This window comes from Triticum aestivum, chromosome 2A (assembly GCF_018294505.1).
Source record: "Triticum aestivum cultivar Chinese Spring chromosome 2A, IWGSC CS RefSeq v2.1, whole genome shotgun sequence".
NCBI lineage: Eukaryota > Viridiplantae > Streptophyta > Magnoliopsida > Poales > Poaceae > Triticum > Triticum aestivum.
Window position 1 is genome coordinate 159656122 of NC_057797.1, and position 17904 is coordinate 159674025.

The 17904-nt window shown below is 47.7% G+C and overlaps 1 protein-coding gene across 1 annotated transcript; it reads right to left on the reverse strand.

Moving 5' to 3' along the window:
* Positions 1-12364: 12364 nt before the first annotated feature.
* LOC123185054 (putative polyol transporter 1) lies at positions 12365-14352 on the reverse strand. Its single transcript, XM_044597067.1, has 2 exons — positions 14143-14352; positions 12365-14042 (listed from the first exon to the last, which is right to left on the reverse strand). Exons 1-2 carry the CDS (start codon positions 14255-14257, stop codon positions 12562-12564), a joined length of 1596 nt encoding a protein of 531 aa, XP_044453002.1. The 5' UTR covers positions 14258-14352; the 3' UTR covers positions 12365-12561.
* Between the last annotated feature and the right edge of the window lie 3552 nt (positions 14353-17904).

Genomic DNA, 17904 nt, shown 5'->3' on the forward strand with positions numbered 1-17904 from the left:
ATGTTGTTCTTGTTGCATTTAGATAGCTACTTATTGTTAATCGCAAACCGGTGCCATATTTGTTTTGCTTGCCATTTCCAAACTGTGCATCCGATTCCGGTGATATTTATATCTATTTCGACCGAAATCAACTCACCTTTCTAGTGGCACTCTTGGATTTCCAAGTTGAGGCCAGGTTCAATCATCCCTTTGCAAATCATGCATATGCATCCCATATCGCATCTCGCATATCATACCATGTTTGCATCATGTTGCTTGAGCATTGCACATGGTTGATTGTGTTCCTTTTGCTTGTTGTTCTTGTTTGGGTAGATCCGGGAGACGAGTATGTGAACAAGGAGCCCGTTGAGTTCGCTTACGAGGATCAAGGCAACTCTGAGAACTTTGCGGGCAAGATGACCATACCCTCGAAATCACTTCTATCTTTGCTTGCTAGATGCTCGCTCTTTTGCTATGCCTATGCTACGATACCTACCACTTGCTTATCATGCCTCCCAAATTGCCATGTCAAACCTCTAACCCACCTTGTCCTAGCAAACCGTTGTTTGGATATGTTACCGCTTTGCTCAGCCCCTCTTATAGTGTTGCTAGCTGCAGGTGAAGATTGGTGATCGTTCCTTGTTGGGACATGTTTATTGTTGGGATATCACCATATTATCTTGTTTATCTTAATGCACCTATATACTTGGTAAAGGGTGGAAGGCTCGGCCTTATGCCTGGTGTTTTGTTCCACTCTTGCCGCCCTAGTTTCCGTCATACCGGTGTTATGTTTCCGGATTTTGCGTTCCTTACATGGTTGGGTTCTAATGGGAACCCCTTGAAAGTTCGCCTTGAATAAAACTCCTCCAACAATGCCCAACCTTGGTTTTACCATTCGCCACCTAGCCTCTTTTTCCGTTGGGTTTCCGGAGCCCGAGGGTCATCTTTATTTAAACACCCCCCCCCCGGGGCCAGTGCTCCTCTGAGTGTTGGTCCAAACTAGAGCCCTGTGCAGCGCCCCCTCGGGGAAACTCGAGGTTTGGTTTTAGTTGATTGGAGTGCTCATCTGAGTGTGCCCTAAGAACGAGATATGTGCAGCTCCTATCGGGATTTGTCGGCACATTCGGGCGGTGTTGCTCGACTTGTTTTACCATTGTCGAGGGTGTTTTGTAACCGGGATGCCGAGTCTGATCGGAATGTCTTGGGAGAAGGAATATCCTTCGTTGACCATGAGAGCTTGTGATGGGCTAAGTTGGGACTCCCCAGCAGGGATTTGAACTTTCGAAAGCCGTGCCCGCGGTTATGGGCAGATGGGAATTTGTTAATGTCCGGTTGTAGATAACCTGAAACTTAACTTAATTAAAATGCATCAACCGCGTGTGTAACCATGATGGTCTCTTCTCGGCGGAGTCCGGGAAGTGAACACGGTGTTGGAGTAATGCTTGACGTAGGTTGTTCTAGGATCACTTCTTGATCATAGTTGTCGACCGTGCCTTTGCCTTCTCTTCTCGCTCTCTTTTGCGCATATGTTAGCCACCAAATATGCTAGTCGCTTGCTGCATCTCCACATCATACCTTTACCCTTCCTATAAGCTTAAATAGTCTTGATCGCAAGGGTGTAGGATTGCTGAGTCCCCGTGACTCACAGATTACTTCCAAAACCAGATGCAAGGACCGATGATGCCGCTCCAGATGATATGACCGAGCTCAAGTGGGAGTTCGATGAAGACTCTCGTCGTTACTACGTGTCTTTCCCAGATGATCAGTAGTGGTGCCCAGTTGGGGTGATCGGGGACTTTGTCGCTTTTGGGGGTTGATCTTTATTTTGGTTCCGTAGTCGGACCTTGAGTGTATTGGATGAATGTAATGACTTATTTATGTATTTGTGTGACGTGGCGAGTGTAAGCCAGCTATGTACCTTTCCCCTTTATTTATTTACATGGGTTGTTGTGAAGATTACCTCACTTGTGACATTGCTTTCAATGCGGTTATGCCTCTAAGTCGTGCTTCGATACGTGGGAGATATAGCCGCATCGAGGCATTACAAGTTGGTAATCAGAGCCTTCCCCGACCTTAGGAGCCCCCTGCTTGATCGAATCGTTGGCGTTGTTGAGTCTAGAAAAATGTTTTGAGTCATTTAGGATTATATATATCGGAGAGTTAGGAATTCTTTTTACTCCTCAGTCCCTTCGTCGCTCTGGTGAGGCATCCTGACGTAGAGTTTTGACTCTTCTCTTCTCAAATTTCACTAAAAAATTTAGGATCACGCGGGTATCTTGGAATCGTTCCGATGGTTTTGTGACGAGAACATTGTTCTTGGTGCCTCCTGACATTTAGGGGTTGTGGCAGTGTCCCGGGGAGTTGAGCTCCGAGGTGTTTTCGTCACAATTTTATCGTTGAGATTCTGGAATACCTGAGTTTCGCCGACATTGAAAACCTCTTTTATGCAGTTGTTGGTGAGATAACCTCGACGCCACCCAGTACTGGGGCGGGAGTTCGGGAGTATTGCCATAACTCGTATAACGGATGCTTTTCGAAGGTTGAGGTAAATGATTTCCGAAGGTTTCTTCATTATGTGTTGAAGGATGGATACAGCTGGATGTAGGATTTGCTAGCTTTGGGTGAGATATTATGCTTCCCCTGTATCCCCAACACCTGATTGCATAACCAGAAAGGTTCAGGAGTTTCATAGGTGGTAATTCATGTAGCTCTAGTTCTTCTTCTGCGGATATTTGGTTTGGCATTGGGTAATCCTCACCAAGTATTTGTTCTTGTCCGTACTTTGTTGTTTTATTCTTCTACCTCTATCTAAGTGGCTTCTCAATTTATGGAAATGTGGCCATTTCAATTGGAATTCATTCGTTCATGTTATTCGGATGTGAAGACTATATGTTGCAATTTCAATCCGTTTGATTCAGCTTGAATATTTGTCTGTCAATATGCTAACGGATGTCATCCTCTTCAGGATGGCTCCTGCTAAGGGTCAGAATCAGAATCAGGATCCGCCACCACCACCTCCACCTCCGGAGGCATGGCAAGCTGTGATGGCCGCTACCAATGCAAACACGCAGCTGATCATGCAAATTCTGCAAGAGTGCAACCAAGGCCATGGCAACAATCAGAATCAGTTTGCAACACTCAACCAGTTCCTTTCTAACCAGCCAAAGACCTTCAGCAACTGTGTCGAGGCCTCAGACGCTGATGATTGGCTCGTGGATATATGCAAGCATTTTGAGTGCAGTAACATCAGGCTTGAGGACTTTGTCAAGTTTGCCTCCTTCCAACTCAAAGACCAAGCTGCAGAATGGTTTCAGCAGTACAAAGATTCCAGAGGAGGCCGTGTAATTTCCTGGGATGGATTCCGTCAAGACTTCAAAGCTCATCACATTCCTCAGAGTGTTGTTGAAAGCAAGCGTGAGGAATTCCGCAACCTGAATCAAGGTAGCTTGTCTGTTTACCAGTATAACATTCTGTTCCAGAAGCTCGCTCGTTTCGCCAAGAAAGACGTCCCTGACGAGAAGAGTATGATTTACCAGTTCAGGGGTGGCCTCATAGAATACCTTCAACTTGCTCTCGTGATTTTCGAGCCTCGGAAGTACGATGAGTTTTACAACATGGCACTGAAACAAAAGACTGCTCAACTCAAGTGCGATGCTTCCAAGAAGCGAGTCAGAGATGCAACTCCTTCTTCCTCAACTCCAGTGGCTTCTAAGCAGCAAAAGTATTGGCTGCCTCCTCCTCCGTTCCATCAGCCTTATCAGCAGAAGAGCAAAGGTGGCAGTGGATCTTCCCACCCGCCCAACCCTGGCTTTCAGAACAAGACTTGGTCTCAAGCTCCAAGATCAAGTGCTCCATATCACCGTCCGCTCTCGAAGGTCATGTGCAACAAGTGTTAGCAGAAGGGTCACTATGCCAACAAATGCTTCAATCAGAGGTGTCTTCCTCCTCCTCCTCCTGTGAGATCTGCTAGCAATGCAGTGGTCAAGCATAACCCCAAGCACGCCAAGGTCAACTTGATGAATGCAGATCAGGCAGAGGACTCGTCAGATGTCATCATGGGTAACCTTCCTGTTAATGATGTTCCTGCAAAAGTTCTTTTTGACACTGGTGCATCGCATTGCTTCATTTCTAAACCTTTTGCATCAAAGTATGAGTGTGATTATCAGTATTTGCAAAGATCTTTACAAATCGTGTCCCCGGGCAAGCAAATGACAGCTAATATCTGCGTCCCGGATGTTACTATCACGTTGGGCGACTACAAATTTCTAGCTTCTCCTATTGTTCTGGGCGACTCGGATATTGATCTTATTCTTGGAATGGATTGGCTTTCTAAGCACAAGGCTCGTCTTGATTGTGCTGCCAGGCAGATTCAATTGACTCATTCGTCTGAGGATGTTATTGTCTTTGCCGCAAGGGATGATACCATCCGACTGTTTTCTCTCAATGAGAAGGGCGAGCTGGATGCCATCTCTCAAATTCCGGTCGTTTGCGAATATCAAGACATCTTTCCGGAAGAGCTTCCAGGAATGCCTCTGCACCGGCCAGTTGAATTTGTCATCGATCTTGAGCCTGGCACGGAACATGTTTGCAAATGTCCTTACAAGCTTGGACCTGAAGAGTTGAAGGAGTTGAAGAAGCAACTCGATATTCAAGAGCGAATAGGTCTCATCCGACCTAGTTCTTCTCCGTGGGGTTGTGGAGTTCTTTTTGTGAAGAAGAAGGATGGAACGGACCGACTCTGTGTCGACTATCGTCCATGAACAAGAAGACTATAAAGAACAAGTACCCACTTCCCAACATCAACGAGCTGTTTGAACAACTCAAAGGTGCTGAAGTATTCTCCAAGCTTGATCTCCGTATGGGCTATCATCAGATTCGCATTCGTGAAGAGGATATCCCCAAGACAGCATTCAGAACAAGCTATGGCTCATATGAATACACTGTCATGTCTTTCGGCCTCGTCAACGCTCCGCCAACACTCTCTCGCATGATGAATTTCATCTTCAACGCTTACACAAATTACTTCGTCTTGGTCTACCTCGATGACATTTTGGTCTTTTCCAAGAACAAGGAAGATCATGCCAAGCACTTGCGTTTGGTGCTGGATAAGCTAAGAGAACATCAGTTCTATGCCAAGTTTTCAAAGTGCGAGTTTTGGCTCGATGAGGTTCTCTACCTTGGGCATATCATTTCCGCCAAGGGCGTAGCGGTTAATCCTGAGAAGGTGTCTGCAATTGTGAATTGGGAACCACCTCAGAACGTGAAGCAACTCCGCAGCTTCCTGGGTCACGCAAGCTATTGTCGAAGGTTCGTCGAGAACTTCTCTAAGATCGCGAAGCCTCTTTCCAACCTTCTCCAGAAGCACGTCAAGTACGTCTGGTCTCCTGAATGTGACATCGCTTTCAACACCCTGAAAGAGAAGTTAGTCACTGCTCCAGTTCTGACACCTCCTAATGAATCCAAACCGTCTGAGGTCTTCTGTGATGCTTCCCTTCAAGGTCTTGGTGCAGTGTTGATGCAAGAGAAGAAAATTGTGGCTTATACCTCTCGCCAGTTGAAGCCCAATGAAAAGAACTACCCCACTCATGACCTCTAGTTGGCGGCAGTTGTGCATGCTCTTTTAACTTGGAGACATCTCTTATTGGGACGAAAAGTGGACATCTTCACTGACCACAAGAGTCTCAAGTACATCTTCACTCAGCCTAATCTCAACCTCAGGCAGACTCGTTGGGTCGAAATGATTAAAGAGTATAATCCGAGTATCGAATATACTCCAGGCAAGGCCAATGTAATTGCTGACGCATTGAGCAGGAAGGCTTACTGCAACAGTTTGATTCTCAAGCCTTACCAACCCGAGCTTTGTGAAGCTTTCCGCAAACTCAATCTACAAGTTGTTCCTCAAGGTTTCCTCGCCAACCTCCAAGTCTCTCCTACTTTGGAAGATCAGATTCGCGAGGCTAAACTTCTTGATGCTATGGTGAAGAAGGTGAAGGTTGGGATTGCCAAGAGTCAACCCAAGTACAAGTGCTATCGTCTTGATGACAAGGATACTCTATTCTTCGAGGATCGCATTGTTGTGCCTAAAGGTGATCTTCGTAAAGTCATTATGAACGAGGCTCACAATTCACTCCTCTCTATCCACCCTGGAAGTACAAAGATGTACCATGACCTCAAGTAGTCGTATTGGTGGACTCGAATGAAGCGCGAGATTGCTCAGTTTGTGAATGAATGTGATGTCTGCAGAAGAGTGAAGGCAGAACACCAACGACCAGCTGGTCTCCTCCAACCTATTTCCATTCCAGAATGGAAGTTTGACCACATTGAGATGGACTTCGTGACTGGATTTCCAAAGTCCAAGCGTGGTAATGATGCTATCTTCGTTGTCATCGACAAGCTCACTAAAGTGGCTCATTTCCTTCCTATCAAAGAATCTATCATCGGAGCTCAATTGGCAGAGCTATATACCTCCCGGATTGTCTCCTTGCACAGCATTCCGCAGTTGATATCTTCAGATCGTGGCAACATCTTCACCTCGAAGTTTTGGGATTCTTTTTAGAAGGCCATGGGCACCAACATCCGTTTCAGCACAGCTTTTCATCCCCAAACTAGTGGCCAAGTCGAGCGTGTCAATCAGATTCTTGAAGATATGCTCAGAGCTTGCGTCATCTCTTTCGGTATGAAGTGGGAAGATTGCCTTCCATATGCCGAGTTCTCCTACAACAACAGCTTTCAAGCGAGTTCGGGCAAGGCCCCATTTGAAATTCTCTATGGCAGGAAGTGTCGTACTCCTCTTAACTGGTCAGAGACTGGTGAACGTCAACTTCTTCGCAATGACTTGATCATAGAGGCAGAAGAGATGTGCAAAGTCATTCGTGATAATCTCAAAGCCGCACAATCGCGCCAGAAGAGTTACTATGATAGTAAGCATGGTGACTTGGCTTTCGAGATCGGAGACCATGTCTACCTCTGCATCTCTCCAATGAAAGGTACTCGTCGCTTCGGTGTCAATGGGAAGGTTGCCTCTAGATACGTGGGTCCTTTCAAGATCGTCAGCAAGAGAGGCGATCTCACCTATCAACTTGAGCTTCCCTCTAACTTTGCAAACATGCACGACGTGTTTCATGTCTCTCAGCTCTGCAAGTGCTTCAAGACTCCTGACCGCACCGTCAACTTCAAAGACATTGATCTCCAAGAAGACCTGTCTTATCATGAGCACCCTGTGGCTATTCTTAAAAAAACTGAGCGCAAGAATCGCAACAAGTCAATCAAATTCCTCAAAGTCAAGTGGTCACATCATTCTGACCATGAAGCCACCTGGGAACACGAGGATCACCTCCGTTCTAAGTACCCAGAGTTTTTCCAGTCCTAGATCTCGGGACGAGATCCTTTCGTAGTGGTGGAGCGTTGTAACACCCCGGATGTAACCTACCTTATTTGTACTCCAACTCTTGCCGTTTCCGGCTCTAAGTTATGATATTTCCTCGTTGTTGGGTTTTTGCCTTTGTGTGCTTTTGTCTTTGTCATGCATCTCATATCATGTCATCATGTGCACTGCATTTGCATATGTGTTCGTCTCATGCATCCGAGCATTTTCCCCGTTGTCCGTTTTGCATTCTGGCGCTCCTATGTCCTCCGGTGTCCCTTTCTACCTCTTTTCGTGTGTGGGTGTTAAACATTTTCGGATTGGACCGAGACTTGTCATGCGGCCTTGGTTTACTACCGGTAGACCGTCTGTCAAGTTTCGTGCCATTTGGACTTCGTTTGATACTCCAACGGTTAACCGAGGGACCAAAAAGGCCTCGTGTGTGTTGCAGCCCAACACCCTTCCAGAGTGGCCCAAAACCCACATAAACCCCTTCTATCATCTAGATCGTTCAATCACGATCGCGTGGCCGCAAACCGCACCTCATTTGGAGCTCCCTAGCTCCCTCTATCTCTATAAATAGATCCCCTCCCGAAAATCCCGGGTCTTCTCCCTCGAAACCCTAGAAAAATCCCCTCTCCGCCGCCGGACACCCCAGCCGCCACCGCCCGCAGCCACTGAGGGGGTGCCACGTGGCAGGCCGCCTCCCCCCACCGCCGAGGCCCGCTCGGCCCGAGGCCGGCCCTCCCCGCCGCCGATCCGGGCCGCCGCCTCCTCACGCCCGCGCCACCCATCGCCTCCTCACGCCCGTGCCACCCATCGCCTCCAGCTCCCGCGAGGAGCCCCGCGCCGGCCACCGCACGCCATCGCCGGACTTCGCCGCGCCCTGCTCCGCCTCGCCGCCCTCGCCGCCCAAGAACTCCGGCGAACACCCCGGCTTCCACTCCGGCCGGCGAGCCCCTCCAAGTCCGGCCCCGGCGACCTCCCCTCCGACGATTCCGACGAGCAACTCCGGGGATATCCTCGGGCTGCGTGCGTGCTACAGTGCCGGTCGACCTGAGATCCAGATCCACTTCTCGGTTGACCCCAAACCCTAATTCCCAACATGTTTTTTGCAATCTTTGACCTGCCATAACTCCGTCACCGTTGCTCCGATTCGTGCGTGTAGCATATCAAAATGTTCGTCTCGACGAGTACATCATTTTATCTCATTGCATCATTTTCATTTGAGCTCATCTTGATGCCCGAAATGCTGTTTGAAGAGGACTATGTGAGGATAGTTTCAGATCTGTTTCAGCAAATGCACTTTTGTCATTTTTGCCATGATTAATGTGTGCATGCTATGGATTAATGTGTGCATGCTATGATCCTGAGCTCTACATGTATTTTGATGTATACCATGCTATCTTTACAGGGGTGTATGCCATGTATTTTTGTGATCTTTGTGGTGACTAGCACAAGCATGCAAAGTAGCCTACTCAATGATGCTGATTTCAGGGACTTAGAATTTCACTAAGCCCTTGCCCTGTCATTATTTTTATGCCATATGTTCATGTTGTTTCCTAATGATCCGTGCCTCTTTTGAGCATGATCAGTAAGGATGTTTTGTAGATAATGTTGTGCTCTATCCATCCATGTCTTTGTTTGCAATGATGGAGCACCCTAGCTTGAGTCAATCGAGCTCTACTTTTGCTATAAAAATATTCCTGGCAGATTGTTAACATGTTTTGCAATTTTGCCAAGCTTGTTGCATTTGATCCGTGCATGCTATGTTGTTGTTATTGCTATGTCTAGCTTCTATTCCATGTCTATTTGCTGGGTGTATGCTTAGCTTATCATGCAATGCCTCGTAGTGAGTGCATCGAGCTCGTAAACATGCTTACTCGTTAATCTGTTTTGCATGCTCCAGGTTTTCACTAAGTCTGAATCTGTTTATGTTTTTGCTATGTTCACATGCTTGCAATTGTATTTTCTGATCCCTTTTGGCTCATGTTCATTAAGGGACTTTTGTTATATTATTTGAGTAGCTTCATGCCATGCCTTGCTTTGCCATGATATCTTCCTGTAGCATGTAGTTATCGTGCTCTAAACATTGCTTCCTGGTGATAAATTCCTGACATGCTATCAATTTCACTAAGTCTGAAACCTGTTATCTTTTGCACTTTTGCCATGCTTGTTTGAATCTTTTAATGAGTGAATTAGCCGTAGCTCAGTGTTCATCTTTTGTCAAGCATCATGAGTGGATCCCTTCCATGTATTTTGTTGTCATGTTTGAGTGTTGTAGCATGTTGTTCTTATTGCATTTAGATGGCTACTTGTTGTTAATCGCAGACCGGTGCCATATTTGTTTTGCTTGCCATTTCCAAACCGTGCATCCGATTCCGGTGATCTTTATATCGATTTCGACCAAAATCAACTCACCTTTCCAGTGGCACTCTTGGATTTCCAAGTTGATTCCAGATTCAATCATCCCTTTGCAAATCATGCATATGCATCCCATATCGTATCCCGCATATCATACCATGTTTGCATCATGTTGCTTGAGCATTGCACGTGGTTGATTGTGTTCCTTTTGCTTGTTGTTCTTGTTTGGGTAGAGCCGGGAGACGAGTACGTGAATGAGGAGCCCGTTGAGTTCGCTTACGAGGATCAAGGCAACTTTGAGAACTTTGCGGGCAAGATGACCATACCCTCGAAATCACTTCTATCTTTGCTTGCTAGATGCTCGCTCTTTTGCTATGCCTATGCTATGATACCTACCACTTTCTTATCATGCCTCCCAAATTGCCATGTCAAACCTCTAACCCACCTTGTCCTAGCAAACCGTTGTTTGGCTATGTTACCGCTTTGCTCAGCCCCTCTTATAGCGTTGCTAGCTGCAGGTGAAGATTGAAGATCGTTCCTTGTTGGGACATGTTTATTGTTGGAATGTCACCATATTATCTTGTTTATCTTAATGCACCTATATACTTGGTAAAGGGTGGAAGGCTCGGCCTTATGCTTGGTGTTTTGTTCCACTCTTGCCGCCCTAGTTTCCGTCATATCGATGTTATGTTCCCGGATTTTGCGTTCCTTACACGGTTGGGTTATAATGGGAACCCCTTGACAGTTCACCTTGAATAAAACTCCTCCAGCAATGCCCAACCTTGGTTTTACCATTCGCCACCTAGCCTCTTTTTCCCTTGGGTTTCCGGAGCCCGAGGGTCATCTTTATTTAACCCCCCCCCCCCCCCGGGCCAGTGCTCCTCTGATTGTTGGTCCAAACTAGAGCCCTGTGCAGTGCCCCCTCGGGGAAACTCGAGGTTTGGTTTTAGTTGTATGGAGCGCTCATCTGAGTGTGCCCTGAGAACGAGATATGTGCAGCTCCTATCGGGATTTGTCGGCACATTCGGGCGGTGTTGTTGGACTTGTTTTACCATTGTCGAGGATGTCTTGTAACTGGGATGTCGAGTCTGATCAGAATGTCTTGGGAGAAGGAATATCCTTCGTTGACCGTGAGAGCTTGTGATGGGCTAAGTTGGGACTCCCTTGCAGGGATTTGAACTTTCGAAAGTCATGCCCGCGGTTATGGGCAGATGGGAATTTGTTAATATCCGGTTGTAGATAACCTGAAACTTAACTTAATTAAAATGCATCAACCGCGTGTGTAACCGTGATGGTCTCTTCTCGGTGGAGTCCGGGAAGTGAACACGGTGTTGGAGTAATGCTTGACGTAGGTTGTCTAGGATCACTTCTTGATCATAGTTTGTCGCTCGTGCCTTTGCCTTCTCTTCTCGCTCTCTTTTGCGCATATGTTAGCCACCAAATATGCTAGTCGCTTGCTGCAGCTCCACATCATACCTTTACCCTTCCTATAGACTTAAATAGTCTTGATCGCGAGGGTGTAAGATTGCTGAGTCCCCGTGACTCACAGATTACTCCCAAAACCAGATGCAGGGACCGATGATGCCGCTCCAGATGATATGACCGAGCTCAAGTGGGAGTTCGATGAAGATTCTCGTCGTTACTACGTGTCTTTACCAGATGATCAGTAGTGGTGACCAGTTGGGGCGATCGGGGACTTTGTCACTTTTGGGGGTTGATCTTTATTTTGGTTCCGTAGTCGGACCTTGAGTGTATTGGATGAATGTAATGACTTATTTATGTTTTTGTGTGATGTGGCGAGTGTAAGCCAGCTATGTACCTTTTCCCTTTATTTATTTACATGGGTTGTCTCACTTGCGACATTGCTTTCAATGCGGTTATATCTCTAAGTCGTGTTTCAACACGTGGGAGATATAGCCTCATCGAGGCCGTTACAGCATATGTAGTGTAGATTCTTGCTTGCGAGTACTTTGAATGAGTACTCACGGTTGCTTTGCTCTCTCGTTTCCACCTTTTCCAATTTTCTCGGATGTCGCAACCAGATGATGGAGTTCAGGAGCCAGAGGATCCCGAGGATGTTTCTACGTGGAGCTCGGCTTTGAGGAGTAGTTAGGAGGTCCCAGACAGGAGGTCTTGCCTTTTCGATCGTTGCTACTTTTGTGCTAGCCTTCTTAAGACAAACTTGTTTAATTTATGTTTGTACTCAGATATTATTTCTTCCGCTGACTCTTGTATATTCGAGGTTACGTATTCGAGCCCTCAAGGCCCCTGCCTTGTAATATAAAGCTTGTATTTTTTTTAATTTGTGTCTAGAGTTGTGTTGTGATATTTTTCCCGTGAATTTTTATTCTTGATCGTATACATTTACGTGTATGATTAATGTACGGTCAAATCAGGAACGTCATAGTAACATGGGCATTCTACTAGTGATCCATGCGGTGGACTATTGCAGACGTGCAGTGAAACACAGATGTGTCGAGGTGTTCCAAAATGTAAGAAGCAAAAGTATGCAAAGTAACAAAGAAAACCGAGACCAACCACCTTTGGCGGCATATTTTTATATTAGTTTGTCTAATTCACATCTAGATATTTTTTAAGAATGTCACATCTAAACTCACACAAACATATAATGCAGCAATAAAAAATAGGACAAAAAAATTGACCACAAACAGAGTGGACATTAGCTTAGATGTCACATCTAGATGTGTCATATATAAACCTCAGTTTGTCTAATTCACATCTAAATGTTTTCTAAGGATGTCGCATCTAAACTCTCACAAATAAACGTAACAACAACAAACAAAATAAAGTAAACCACAAACATAATGAACATCAGATTAGACGTGACATAACATTTAGATGTGTCCTACACACACCTTTCTATGTACTGAGCCCCAAATATTCATGTGATTAATCAAGAGTCTCGCCCTGCAGCTCGCGTCCTGTGTCCCGGGGGCAGCATCTTCTGCCTCCGGCCCCGTGTCGGTCATGCCGAACAGACTGCCCATCTCCTCCAGCGTCCGGCCGCGCGTCTCCGGGAGACACGTGAAGAAGAACACCCACGCGAGCACGGCGACGCCGGCGTAGAGGAAGAAGGTTCCGCCGAGCGTGATGGCGCCGGACAGCGAGAGGAAGGTCATGGACATGACGCCGCTCACCACGCGGTTGCCGGCCGCCCCGACCGCGAAGCCCAGCGCGCGCACCCGCAGCGGCAATATCTCCGTGGTGTACACGCCCGTCACGGGCCCGAGGCCGACGGAGAAGAATGACACGTAGGCCAGGACGGACGCCACGCACAGGCTGACCGCCCACGGGACCCTCGCGTCCGGGTTCTGGTCCACGACGGTGAGGCCCGTCGCGAGGCCGACGAGCGAGACGATCATGCCGCCAGTGCTGCATAACAGCAGCGGCCGCCGGCCGACGCGGTCGAGGAGGAACATGGCGACCAGGATGACGAGCGTCTTGGCGACGCCCATGGCGCAGGTGGCGGCCAGGAGTTGGTCGTCGCCGGTGATGCCGGCGCTCTCGAACACGCGCGGGCTGTAGAGCACCACGGAGTCGGAGCCCGTCAACTGCTGGAACAAGAAGACGCCGAGCGCCGCGAGCAGTATTCGCCGCATGGAAGGGGTCGGCGACAGGATGAGCTCTCTCCACACCTGCTTCTCCTCGCCGCCTCTCTTCCTGGGCACGACGACCACGTCGCCATCGAGGTCCTCTGGGATGCCGGCGGCGGTCTTGATGTCAGCGAGGCGCTCCTCGGCCTCCTCCGGCGTGTCGGTGATCTTCTCCAGCACGACCCTCGCGTCCGCGAGGCGGCCTTTCATGACGAGCCACCGGGGAGACTCCGGCATGCCGGACACCAAGAGGGCGAGCAGGACGGACGGCACCGCGCCGATGCCGAGCATGAAGCGCCAGCCGAGGTGGAGCGGCAGGCGAGCGAAGGCGTAGTTAGAGACGTAGCCGAAGAGGATACCAAGGTTGATGAAGACCTCCGCGAAGGACACGAGGAAGCCGCGCGCCGATGCCGGGGCGATCTCAGCCGTGTACAGGGGCGCGATCACGATGGCGTAGCCCACGCCGATGCCAGCCACGAAGCGACCAAGCATGAGCATGGTGTAGCCGCTCGCGAAGCCCATGAGCAAGGCACCAGCAAAGAAGAAAGCGGCGACGAAGATCACCGTGAAGCGGCGGCCGATCCAGTCGGACGTCCTGCCGGCGGCGAAGGAGCCGACGATGGAGTAGATGCTCAGGATGCCCATCAGGATCTCCACCTGCACGTCCGTGATCTCGAGGTCTTTCTGGATGTACAGCGACGCCCCGCTCATCACACCGATGTCTGCATGCGGCCATGAAAGGAACAGTTCATGCAGCAATCATCATCGCTGGTAGACACGAGACAGAATCAGACGACGAGGTGATAATGTCAACATGTGTACCGTAGCCGAGGACGATGGAGGCCATGGAGGCGACGACGGCGCAGGTGGAGGCATACTTGATGTTGCTCTTCTTCGTCTTGGGTGCTACTGCCTCTGGGAGCCCATCAGAAGCCATTGGGAACGTTACTCTTCTCTGCCCTGTCCTTACAGAGGGATGCCACTGACCATGGTCTACTGATTGCTGAAGTTTGTTTCCTAATTAAACATGAGGGATGGTGGAGCTTGACATGATGGATAGGTGAGGACGTTTTCCTTGTTTACTATATATGCTTCTGCGTGCAAGCAAGTTCATAAATCCTGACCTTGTTGGATTTCTTAATTTCCATGATATCTCCAGGACCTTTTATACTAGTACATTTAATCGAGGATTAAGGCATCTTTTGGTATGCGCTCAGTCATCCTATTGACCATTTGATCAACCAACCATCTGATTATTGTTATTTTTCAAATAGGCTCAAATGTATGATTGTTTCAGCACATGGCCACCGATGGCAGCGTAAGCTTCATCAGTTAGTGTATTAGGCAAATGATGGTACCAACGCCCACCTGCTGCAACAAATTTTCTATTTACTGTCTCTGATGACATAGTATGCTGAGCCCACCCACTTTTTGGGGTGAAGCATCCACGTTAACTTTGAGGAGCCGGATCATCTGACGTACAGCCTCATGACGTTGACGTACAGCCTCATGACGTTGAGCCACTGATGTGTGGGTCTGGGGCCACATGTCAGTGGGCGCCACGACACGTCAGGGGAGCCGCGTCCTAACTTTAAGTACTGTTCGTGGTCTTTGTGTCAAAGTGGACTGTGTATATTAGAATATTATAAAATTTGTTTTTCTAGGAAATTGCACAAATACACAAATTATGGACTGAGGTAATCCAAAACCACAACTATAAGTTGTTTTAACATAAAACCACAACTATGGGACTAATTGATTACAAAATAAAAAACTACCCGTGAAACACAAACCTGACAATCGGACCCACTAGCCATAGACACAAAGTAGTGGAGAGCTAATTTTTAGAGCCCGATAATCCAAGCCTGCCTGTCTACATCTCTTCTCGAGCTCGTCGACTGAACCCTCCAACTCCATTATCCACTAACCACAGGGTCCACACCAACGGCGCGAACACAAACTAGAAGAGGTGTCTCCTCCTTCCAGTCTGATTGACCTGGGTTTGGAGAAACCCGGCCAGGTCCAGGGCCTCCTGGTCGGTCCCCAGAGCCTCAAGTGCAAAGCACCAAAGAAATTGACTAGCCGGACATGAGAAGAAGATGTCGGTCCTAGTCTCTAGGACCACACAAACTAAGCATGGGCCATTCGCAGGGCCATTCCTCTTTATCACCTCCTTCCTCGATGGGAGGGGATCTCGCAACAGCTGCCAAATGAAGATATTGATCTTCAATGGTAATGGTGATTTCCACAAAGGAAAGGTCCAGTAAAGAGATGGGCACCGGCATAAGGCATGATACTCCGAGAGCCAACAGAAAAAATCCCCGAAGAGGTCAAACACAAAGATATATCGTCCGGATAGTTCAGAAGCATTGGCAGGAGGGCCACCCGATAGTTGGTCCAAGCAACGGTTTCCTCTGGCCCAAATGTCCGTAGGAACTAGATGTTCCAATGTCCGTTATGGGCGCCTGAGGAAACCAACAAGAATGGATCCAGACAGATAGCAAACAAGTTTGGGAACTACATACACAGAGGAGACTTGCCCACCACGGGTCCAGCTAGAAGAGGATCCCATGGAGATGGAAAGCCATCGAATCTCATTCTTATCAGTTGTACATACTTTGCTTGGATAAGCTGCAACAGAAGCCTCATCCTCGTGGAGGATCCGTGATGGATTACAATACATATAAGGTTGAGTGGAACCTTTGTGTAAGTAAAGTATCCCAATAGTTAGTGTCCCAACGAACATTATGTACCGCATTTTGTTGCGGAACGCGGTAATTTCAAAAAAAATCGTACGCACACGCAAGATCATGGTGATGCATAGCAACGAGAGGAGAGAGTATCGTCTACGTACCCTCGTAGACCGTAAGCGGAAGCGTTATGACAACGCGGTTGATGTAGTCGTACGTCTTCACGATTGACCAATCTAGCACCGAAGGCACGGCACCTTCGCGATCTGCACACTTTCAGCTCGGTGACGTCCCGCGAATTCACGATCCAGTAGAGCTTCGAGGGAGAGTTCCGTCAGCATGACGGCGTGATGACAATGATGATGATGCTACCAGAACAGGGCTTCGCCTAAGCACCGCTATGATATAACCGAGGTGGATTATGGTGGAGGGGGGCACCGCACACGGCTAAAAGATCAATGATCAACTTGTGTGTCTATGGGGTGCCCCTGGCCATGTATATAAAGGATGGAGGGAGGAGGGGGCCGGCCCTCTACTATGGCGCGCCCTGGGGAGTCCTACTCCCACCGGGAGTAGGATCCCCCCCCCCCTTCCAAGTAGTAGGAGTAGGAGAGAAGGAAGGGGAAGAGAGAAGAGAAGGAAGGAGGGGGAGCCACCCCTCCCCCTAGTCCAATTCGGACTAGGCCTTGGGGGCGGCCTGCCCTAGGAAGCCCCTCTTTCTCTCCCCTAAATCCCAATAAGGCCCATATACTCCCCGGCGAATTCACGTAACTCTTCGGTACTCCGATAAATACCCTAACCACTTAGAACCTTTCCGATGTCCGAATATAGCGTTCCAATATATCGATCTTTACGACTCAAACATTTCGAGACTCCTTGTCATGTCCATGATCTCATCCTGGACTCTGAACAACCTTCGGTACATCAAAACCATAAACTCATAATACTGATCGTCACCGAACGTTAAGCGTGCGGACCCTACGGTTGGAGAACTATGTAGACATGACCGAGACTCATCTCCGGTCAATAACCAATATCGGAACTTGGATGCTCATATTGGATCCCACATATTCTACGAAGATCTTTATCGGTCAAACCGCATAACAACATATGTTGTTCCCTTTGTCATTGGTATGTTACTTGCCGGAGATTCGATCGTCGGTATCTCAATACCTAGTTTAATCTCATTACCAGCAAGTCTCTTTACTCGTTCCGTAATTCATCATCCCGCAACTAATTCATTAGTCACGTTGCTTGCAAGGCTATTAGTGATGTGCATTACCGAGAGGGCCCAGAGATACCTCTCCCACAATCGGAGTGACAAATCCTAATCTCGATCTATGCCAACTCAACAAGTACCATTGGATACACCTATAGAGCACATTTATAATCACCCAGTTATGTTGTGACGTTTGGTAGCACACAAAGTGTTCCTCCGGTATTCGAGAGTTGCATGATCTCATAGTCAGAGGAACATGTATAAGTCACGAAGAAAGCAGTAGCAACAAACTAAACGATCATCGTGCTAAGATAACTGAATGGGTCAAGTCAATCACATCATTCTCTAATGATGTGACCCCGTTAATCAAATGAAAACTCATGTCTATGGCTAGGAAACTTAACCATCTTTGATTCAACGAGCTAGTCAAGTAGAGGCATACTAGTGACACTCTGTTTGTCTATGTATTCACACATGTACTAAGTTTCCGGTTAATACAATTCTAGCATGAATAATAAACATTTACCATGATATAAGGAAATAAATAATAACTTTATTATTGCCTCTAGGGCATATTTCCTTCAGTCTCCCACTTGCACTAGAGTCAATAATCTAGTTCACATCTTTATGTGATTAGTTCACATCTCCATGTGACTAACACCCAAAGGGTTTACT